Below are 10,710 nucleotides of genomic sequence, written 5' to 3' on the forward strand. Positions count from 1 at the left end.
TCTTTAAGGTGCAATCAATCAAAAGCATGTACTGTAGCCTATTTATTACTTCTTCTGATGAAAATGTTATCGTTGAAGGGTATACGATTGAATTTCAGCACCGAAATGATTTTCGATTGAATTTACATTTCTATTTCAATCTATATTTGAAATGATGTTGATGGAAAAAATAGATATAATTGCAATAGGGATTGCTATTCTTTCATCTACATCATTTCATTGAGATGTAATTAACACAATGATTCAGTGTCCTCTGATGACATCACGAGAGGATATATTCAAACTCAATAATTGTCCAACTAAATTAATGTGTGCAAAACAGTTTAGAGCCTTGGGATATGTGTGAGATTTTAAGAGTTTCTCCCACCACATATTCTGAATGCCACACAAAAGGAACTAATAATAATAATAATAATAATACATTTGATTTATAAAGCGCTTTTCAGGAACCCAAAGACGCTGAAACTGATGAACTGGGAAAGAAACCCAGGACTAGGGAAAATGATGATGTATACATAAGTTTCTCTTTCAAAACTATTTTCACTACATAGTACTCTCATGGCATGTTTTGACATTTAAGGATAATCACCTGCCATTTGATTATAATCACCTGTTGTTTGCAACCAAGATGTCTCCGATTGAATACTATGAATAGAATTAAGCCCTTTTGGGCTTTAAAGGTCCTCACCTCCCATTCATTCAGTCCATAAAGCAGCTCCTGTTGACGGTGTCATGGATTAGATTATCACAGTGTCTGGATTTAGATGTGTTAAACTGTCCAATAACAAACATGACATTTTAAATGGAAAAGAAAGTATTCTTTTATGTTTGTTATTACAAATAATCAAACGATAGAGGCCTTGCATGGAATAATAATAACACATTCAATTTGTAGTGCACTTTACATTTGGAAACCAAATCCCAAAGTGCTACAGGGTAAAAACTAAAGTTAAAACTAAGAGTGAAGAGGTACGTTTTTAGTCCTCTTTTAAAAGAAACTGGTCTGTGGTGTTCTCAGGTAGTCAGGGAGGGCATTCCACAGGCTTGGTCCTGCGGGGACGGAGGCGATTGGTGTTGGCAGAGCGAAGGTTACGAGTGGAGGGTTCTGGGGTGAGGAGATCCGTGGATGCACTGATGGGTCAGAAGGGATATTTTGTATTCAGTCCGGGTGGTGATGGGGAGCCAGTGAAGTGAGTGGAGGATGGGTGTGATGTGGTCGTACTTACACACTCCTAGCAGCGCTGTTCTGTATGTATTGGAGCCTCTGGAGGCTCTTGCTAGGAATCCCGATGAGAAGTGCATTACAGTAATCCAGCCTGGAGGAGACAAAGGCGTGGACACGTTTTTCAGCATCTGGGAGGGTGCGTGTGGGACGGATTTTGGAAATGTTCCTGAGGTGGAAAAGGAGGTTTTGCATAGGTGTTTGATGTGGGCCTCAAGTTTAGGTGACGGTACATTTTCACACCCAGGTTGGTGACGGTGGAGGGGAAGGTCATGGCAGGAGAAGGTTATGTTGTTCTTTCTATTCCAGTATGGCTGCCTGTAACCAATGGTAAAGAAAATGCCTATTTTCTGTGCAGTGGTAGAGTAGGTAAAACACTGGAAAAGCATGATATTACTATTCTACTATGAATTATTTTACAGGATCCAGTAATGGACACTAAAAATTATTATATGTTTTTGTAGATTTTTCCCATAAATCAACACATAGCAACTGTTTGTTTCTTGCACAAAATAATGGTTATGTTACAAGCAGCCATAAATCGAATCAAATTAAATTTATTTGTAAGGCCCGACAATGGGCCGGACACGTCTTCTTTAAACAAGTCAAGAAGAAACATCACAATAAATCAAGAACAAAACAAAGACACCATGAAATCCAAAATAAATAATAAGCCATCCTGGAAGAACTACATAAACATTCCATGCAAGGCCTCTTTTACTTCTCAACTATCAGATATTTTCTCCTTGACCATACCTGTATCTCCCTCTGTGTTACTTCTGAATGCCATGTCTCAGCTGGCGACTACTACACATATGAAAAGACTAATTGTTGCTGGCCTCACAGTCACAGCTGCCAATAAGCTGATTGCCACATGTTGGATACACCCGGGCAAGCTCTGTGTCTAAGTGGGTGGATCCTCACTCATCTCGACATGATCTACTTGGAGATATCCACGGCATTTGATTGTGATTGGGGTCAAGGAGTCTAGTGTTGCTGTCTGGTTGGCTGCTGCCGTGAAGTTGAGAGCGTGTATAGCCCTTGAATACTGAATACTGTATATGGGGTGGGGGGAGCGAGTGAGTGTTTCTGTCCTTTCTATTATTATTTTTGGGGGGGGTTATTGTCTTTTCTTTTTCCCCTACCTAATGTGATTTTTGTTTATCCTTGTTTTCACAAAATGTTTTAGGAAAAAACTAGTCAGTAGCAAGCTATTAATAACAATCTCTTCCGCTGGCAACGAGATAGAGAACTTCTACCTAGAGTTTGAAATATCAGATAAATAACTTTAATAACTGATTTAGATTCTGTGTGAGGATATTATGGGTTATTTATTTCCTGTGGCTATACTAGAGTACAGGTTGATGATTCTGCCAAATAGGGCCAAGTAATGTGGATAATAGGGTAACCAAAGGATGTATCATGGCATTTTGTAATTATTACTCACATTTTAAGTCTGTATTTATTATTTTATTATCTTGTCATTATTATTATTGTTGATGTCGTTGTTGTGTTTGATGTTGTAAAAAAGAAATTGAAAATAGAAATTTGATAGAAAAGATTAGTCTAACTCTATTAAATATAATTTTCACTTTGTAGATAAGCACATGATTCACACTATTATATTATATATTAAAATCATATGTAAGAATTGTTTTTGTTGTGGCTTGCAAAACTACAATGTAATGAGAAGAAAATCTCTCAAGTTGTGGACATATTGTGTCATCATCCACAGCAACACAGAGCTGCATGGGAGCTTCCCCTGTCCCTGACTGTAGTTAAGTAACCTACTCTAACCTAAGTAACAGACTGTCTGCTGTTTGAGCTTTCCTTAGTAATCCCAGACAAAATGTTGTTTTACAGAATGTAGCTGAGAGTCAGGTTGACAAAACATGCATAAAGATTCATGAGTATATGACAGGCTTCCCACGCCGTCTTTTAGATTCCTAGTAATTTTCCTTCATACTTTTTTTGCCAGTATGGCCATGAAATATAATAATAATAATATATTCAAAGTGGTCTTAAATTTGACTTGAAACCTGCAGGAACCCTGTATTAGGATACCTATGAAGTCTAAGGGTAATATTCTTGTAATATGGCTAGTCAGTTTGAATAGCATATGGCCAGACATCAGTGGACAGTGTATTATGTCCATTATGCTATAAGCAGCCTGTAGGCCTATCCCAGGTATAGCCAAGTGGCACAGTATGCTAAGAATAAGCCCAACCTATAATTAGCGTTGAATTAGTATTGTTGCTGCTTTATAATAAGCCCATGGGGATATTGCCTCCTGACACGTGGCACAGACATGAGCATCTGTCAACTGTATTAATCCCTGATTATCCTCAATCTGAATTTGAAAAAAATAATGGGATTAAAGGGAAAATCCACTCTAAAATATAATTTGCATTATGCGATTTCTATATTGTACAGCTCCATTTCGATTTGTGAATAATATTGTAATGGCAAATTTTCACCTTCCAATGTCCTGTTTTCTCTTGCACTTTACTGCAGGTATGAGAGTGATCCTACGCAGTAGACACAGAAACAAACAAAGGTGGATGTCCATTCGTGATTCCAGGTTCAGGTGTATTTAATGCGTTGAAGTTGCAGTTGTAATGATGAACATACCATTCATAATGCCAGTGTGGGTTCTGTAGTGATTCTCTGTTCTTCTGCATTTCTGTCCGTCTCCGTCTGCTTCTGGCTGCTGGTAAGAACGGTGTGGCTCCTCACCTGTGACCCTCTCTAAATACACAACCAGTTGTCCATCTAAAGCCTGCCACCAGTTGTCCAATAATAATACAAATAATAAATAATATGCCACCACCATAATGGCTCCTACAAATATGAACACCAGAGAGACGAGATGTGATGTCATCAAGACAAATCCTGGAGCTGCTCCATAGACTGTAAATAATGAAACACCTGTAAGGACATTATGACTGTACCCATGGTGATTTTACTGGGATATGGGCTGTAAGCCCTACATTTAAATAAAACGAATTTGGATGTAATGGCTCAAACAAAAACCCTATGCGCCCACATAGGGTGTCACTTGATGACATCACAGATTCAAGTCTGGACTCTGATTTTAGGGAGACGGTCGTCTATATTTATAGATATTTGCTTAAATGTTCCAAGATTGGAACAGCACAACGGGAATTGTTTTAGGGTGGACTTTCTCTTTAATGGATGCCTTCTTTGCCTTTAGGTAATCAGAGGTCTAACGTTACTGGATGACATTGAGTCCTGATTTTCTACATTCTCATATTTCGCATAGATTTCTCATAGATGCACTAACCTCTATAGGACAAGCTAAAGGGTTGGTAGTCCAGTCATGGTTGCCTTGGCTTGAGTTGATGGCTTAAAACTGTATGGAGTAAATGTATGAAGTCCCCCAAAATAAAAATACTCAAAATTGTACTTAAAGTACAACATTCATGTTTTTTTTTACCCAGGCTGTAGTTAAACATCGTCTGGCTAGTTTAACTAGTGTCCAGGATATCAATATGCATCTGAACACACCAGGATAAGGGGACTATTGAACATTATAACCAAATGTCACACATATCAAAACTAAGTATAACAAAAAAAAAAAGAAATAAGACAATAATGCCAGTGATGTAATTCTGTATTATTTTATTTTTTATGACATTCGAGTACAAATATGAACTTAATAATATACAGTACTGCTGCATTTGAAATATTACAATGCTGAATCCAAATAAGCCATTATTTTACATGCCATGTAAATAAGCAGCAAAAATATATCTGGGGCATCCAGACAATGTATCCGAGGTAAGAGTGAATACATGATCCATGTAACAGAAGCGGAGCAGTTTTGACCTAGCATTGACCCGGGGAGGAAAAGGAACAGTGGAAATTGCACAAGAACATGGAAATCTGCAAACAGAAGGCCGCTTCAACTCCGGCACTTCATTTCAGAATACTTTCTTCACTCGCTGTAATGAGAAAAGGAAAGAAAAAGATCAGAATATGAAAATGTGTTATATTTAACCCTTTCAGCTTTAAGTTTAGTTTTTTTTTTTTGCTGAATTGTCTCAGACTTCCATCTTGGAATTCTAGAAGTAATATAATTCGAATGTTCAGTTCTCGAAAGTCTAGTCTCACTTGTGATCATACACCAGAAAGGGTTAATTGGGCAACTGTATGAAAAAGGCTATAGCCAAACTCTGAATAAAGCAGAATGATTGAGTATCAATGAATATTATATTAACTGCTCATAAAATAGTAACTGCCAGAAGTGTATAATAACACTGAATTGATTAGATACCACTTGTTCATGTATAGTTGGTCATACAGTAAATAAAATAGTCATCGTTGAGCAAAGACAACGTGTGACTCAAGGTTGATGAGTGTACAGTACCTTCTGCCAGCTCTTTAGCAATGCGCTCAGTCTCCTCTCGGATCTTCTTCTCCGCCTCCTCAACCCTTTTCTCCTCCGCAGCAATAGGCTTCAGTTCATCTGAGGGATGTTCAAAAAATGTATGAGCAAACTGTACACACGCATTAACCCTTCCACTGCCACACTACCAAAACGGTTAACCCGTTCACTGCGACAATACACAGATGGTTGATTGATTGAAAACTTTATTAACAGATTGCAGAATGGGTACAATACAGTACAGCTCAATACACACAATTGTTAAAGTGGAGATGAAGCAGTGAGCAATGTGATCCTAGTTTGTTTGTTGTGTACCTTGTGTAAGACAGGGTTCTATAATCAAATGTGAAATCCATCTTATTTGTCTGAAAAATATAATATAATATCCCTGTTTTCAACATGGGCGCCGCCATTTTGTTGCTGACGTCATGGCTGACGTCATACCGTGGCTTGGGTGTATACACTCTGGTTAGCTGCCTATATTGAATGGGTCGGTCAGCAAATAAAATGTTGCCTACAAAACAACGGGACCGCGGTGGTTCTGTTTGTATTGCTCCTGGCTGTTCAAACTAATTTTACCATGTGAGAGAGAGGAAAGTTGGTTAATTTCCACAAACTACCAGTGAAAAAAACAGTGTTGTTGACATGTTGGCTCGGGCTGCCTGCACCCAGACGGCGCGACCAGCCTGTTGGACAGGGAAGGAGGATCTGCAGCGAACACTTCATTGCCTCGGATTATGTTGTTGGGGTGGGATGTTTGTCCAGAAGACCACTAATCAGCTGAAGCCGGACGCGGTTCCCTCGGTCTTCGACAGACAGACCGGCGCAGGCAGTTCAGCGTCGCGGAGCATTTAGCCTGCTGGCTACCTAGCTCCACTTCAACCAGCATCGGGAGCTCCAGCAGCTTGTCGATGTGCTAATAGCCTCAGCAACCTAACGTTAGCTGGCTCCAGCAGATCGACAAGCTGCTGGAGCCAGCTAACGTTAGCTTGCTGAGGCTATTAGCACATCGACAAGCTGCTGGAGCTCCCGATGCTGGTTGAAGTGGAGCTAGGTAGCCAGCAGCTAACGGTAGCTGGCTCCAGCAGCTTGTCGATCTGCTGGAGCCAGCTAACGTTAGGTTGCTGAGGCTATTAGCACATCGACAAGCTGCTGGATCTCCCGATGCTGGTTGAAGTGGAGCTAGGTAGCCAGCAGGCTAAATGCTCCCCGACGACAACGTGGCTACTCATCCCGGGAGATAACGGCGCTGCCTGGCTGGTTAGCGTTAGTTAGCCAGCAACCAGCCAGGCAGCGCCGTTATCTCCCGGGACGAGTAGCCACGTTAGTTAGCCAACAACCAGCCAGGCAGCGCCGTTATCTCCCGGGACGAGTAGCCACGTTAGTTAGCCAGCAACCAGTCAAGCTAACGTTAGCTGGCTCCAGCAGCTTGTCGATGTCGTCGGGAGCATTTAGCCTGCTGGCTACCTAGCTCCACTTCAACCAGCGTTGGGAGCTCCAGCAGCTTGTCGATGTGCTGGTAGCATCAGCAAGCTAACGTTAGCTGGCTCCAGCAGCTTGTCGATGTGCTGGTAGCATCGGCAAGCTAACGTTGGAGCTCCCAACGCTAGCTTGTCGATGTGCTGGTAGCATCGGCAAGCTAACGTTGGAGCTCCCAACGCTGGTTGAAGTGGAGCTAGGTAGCCAGCAGGCTAAATGATCCCGACGCTGAACTGCCTGCGTCTGTCTGTCAAAGACAGAGGGAACCGCATCGGGCTTCAGCTGATTAGTGGTCTTCTGGACAAACCTCCCACCCCAACAACATAATCCGAGGCAATGAAGTGTTCGCTGCAGAAGTGCAGATCCTCCTTCCCTGTCCAACAGGCTGGTCGCGCCGTCTGGGTGCAGGCAGCCCGAGCCAACATGTCAACAACACTGTTTTTTTCACTGGTAGTTTGTGGAAATTAACCAACTTTCCTCTCTCTCACATGGTAAAATTAGTTTGAACAGCCAGGAGCAATACAAACAGAACCACCGCGGTCCCGTTGTTTTGTAGGCAACATTTTATTTGCTGACCGACCCATTCAATATAGGCAGCTAACCAGAGTGTATACACCCAAGCCACGGTATGACGTCAGCAACAAAATGGCCGCGCCCATAATGCTAAATGCTTCAGAAATGTACACAACAAATCGTTTTTTCTTAGAAACTGCTTATTTTTATAACGTGACTTCTTCTGTGGCTTATCTAAATACTAATGTGATGCTATGAATATGTATTTATGCTCACTGCTTCATTTCCACTTTAAGGGGATGCAGACCAGAGAAAGACTTTAGTCTTGTTTACATCAGGGTCCCCCATTTTCAATTCATCAGTACATATATGACATACATGACATACATATACAGTACTGCTACATCTATACATTTATGACATACCAGATTTGCTGGTTAACCCTTTGACTGGCCACACAGCCGGTTAACCCTTTACTATCACACAACCGAAGGGTTGACTTTCTGTCGTGTGGCAGTGAAAGGGTTCATATAAATGGCATTCCTGCATGGGATATATTAGCATATTAATATTGGACGCCAGGGTGAAGTTCAATGGAGTCACCAGCAGCAGCGTTGCAGCATCAATGTGGAAAACGCCCTACCCAAAGCTGTAAAGGAATGTGAATCACTACCCACTTTCAAAAACACTCTCAAAAAACACCTAAGGGAGACTGCAACTCGAAACTGGCCCCTGTAAATGTCCGAACACAACCCCCTCCAATGTACAGTAAATTACCAAGTATGGTCTTGTCAATAATCCAATGTACAGTGTTGTTTGTACAGTTGTACAGTGCCCCCCCCCCCCACTCCTACCCACCCCCCCCCCCACCCACCCACCTCCAATGTACAGTCCCCCCCCACCCCCACCTACCCAATCCAATGTACAGTTTCTACGTCTAATGTATATACTCTTTTCTTTCTGGACTCTTTTTGTATCACAAACAGTACTGTAATTGCAAATCTGGTATGTCATAAATGTATAGATGTAGCAGTACTGTCTATCGGTATGTCATGTATGTCACGATGAATTGAAAATGGGGGACCCTGATGTAAACAAGACGAAAGTCTTTCTCTGGTCTGCATCCCCTTAACAATTGTATGTATTGAGCTGTACTGTACCCATTCTGCAATCTGTTAATAAAGTTTTCAATCAATCAATCAAAGCAGGACACCGTGTCCTCTCACACATCCAGCAGCAGGACAACAACTCACCATATCTCCTTTTGCCAAAGATGATACCAGCGATTAAAGCTGAATATCTCGCCGTCTGTAATGATGAGGGGAAACGATGTCATGTCATGTCAATCCACGAGCATTGATCGATATAATAACCTAGATGACTTTAGAATGAGCAAAGTGTTCAACGTCGTTAGTGGTGTACCTTGTGAGTTTAACAGAATTAAAAACAGAATTAGCGGGCTATTTAATATGACTGATAAATATAATTCAGGACATTGTATTCATTTCTAATGTCAAATGTAGCCCAATGCCGTATTTATAGCTTGACCTGCTCCAATTCATGAGCAGTTTCTCTGCATGATGCATAGTCTGTGCAGCAGGGTGCACACAGCTAACGCTCGCTAGCTTGCTACTTCGTGTGCTGTAATGAAACATACATAGGTATTTGCACAATAAATAACACATATAATCGTATGAATTGCATGTTGATCAACACAAACCTTGATCAGGGGTGACACTGCCACTGGAGGTGCCATGGTTCTGTTGTAGCTTACTGTCTGGCTGACACTAACAACACGCCCTCACTGCAACAACAACAGAGGTGACTTTACACCGCCGGGGATTGTGGGAAAACCTTCATGTGACGTCAAACGTATTTTAGCTGCTACACTCTGACGTCAGGAGACCGCCGCCATCTTGGTATTGGGGAAACAAACTGATTTCTACCATCAAATGTATGCATTGAGCTCCGTTTTTATTACATTCTTGTTCATTTCATAACCATTTCATATCATTTGTTTAGAAAATATTGAGGCCAACATGGCATTTCACTATTTCGAAAGCCTTTCTGGTGATTCTAAAAGTGCATGTTTCCCCCAAGCCATAGACATGCACTTAGACAGAAAGTTAAACAGACAGGAAGTTCACTTCGAGATTATTATTCAATGCTATTGTAACCAAGAGGCTTAGGGCATATAACAGACAGACACAGCAATTATACTTAATATAATTATCTTTATTGAATGCTATGTTAAAAGAAAGAGTAAGTTGAATTTCATACAAAATTATCACCATGTATAAATACGCAAAGAGAGACAGACTGAATTCACATACACCCTAACCTGAAGTAGCCAAACAGTGACCACCTATTGACAAGGACCACCACCTGTCATGACACAGAAATTACGATGAATATCAAAGCATTACATGCTGGCTGTTGCACACTACGAGACAAACATTTATTAACACACCGGTCATACAAACGGACGAGAGAGAGAGCTAGACTTACACTCAAACTGAATGAACGAAACACCCGGCGCCGCACACACACAGCACACACCCAGGCCACAATGGTACGTCTAGTTCCCCAGCCTGAGGGAAATCAGGACAGGTCGTCTGTATTACTATTTATCCTAAACCAACAAATATTGTCCGCAATACACAGAATACGTTAATTGATGGAAATAATTATGAATCTGAGCCAAATAGCTTCCTGCATTCAGCAAATGCCTCACACAGGGTGTGAGTGAATGAATGAACACTTTATGAACAGATTGGGTACAATACAGTACGGCTCACTCAATACACACAATTGTTAACACTTGGATGCCACTGGTGAACATGGTCAAAACATGGTTGAATGCCAGCACCCACTTCAATGATAGCGTTTTGAACGCATAATCTATGTCTTAAATTATGGCTATGTGTCTAATCTGGCCGTCGCTTATCAATGACTTGTTTGCAGTCATTGTCTAAACGGATTTTATTTTATTTTTTAATCGGTTCATTTCCGTTTCATACCATTTTGAAAAACCCTCGTTTTCTTGAAAGTTTCAGGAAAATATAAAGATTCTGTGATAAACGGCATT

At 41.1% G+C, this 10,710-nt stretch overlaps 1 protein-coding gene across 1 annotated transcript; it reads right to left on the minus strand.

The window, feature by feature from the left end:
- Positions 1-5,048: 5,048 nt before the first annotated feature.
- atp5meb (ATP synthase membrane subunit eb) lies at positions 5,049-9,460 on the minus strand. Its single transcript, XM_084307633.1, has 4 exons — positions 9,343-9,460; positions 8,876-8,930; positions 5,613-5,711; positions 5,049-5,187 (listed from the first exon to the last, which is right to left on the minus strand). Exons 1-4 carry the CDS (start codon positions 9,376-9,378, stop codon positions 5,162-5,164), a joined length of 216 nt encoding a protein of 71 aa, XP_084163759.1. The 5' UTR covers positions 9,379-9,460; the 3' UTR covers positions 5,049-5,161.
- Positions 9,461-10,710: the final 1,250 nt, after the last annotated feature.

The sequence above is a fragment of the Notolepis coatsorum genome, assembly GCF_963971535.1.
Source record: "Notolepis coatsorum genome assembly, chromosome: 2".
Classification (NCBI taxonomy): domain Eukaryota; kingdom Metazoa; phylum Chordata; class Actinopteri; order Aulopiformes; family Paralepididae; genus Notolepis; species Notolepis coatsorum.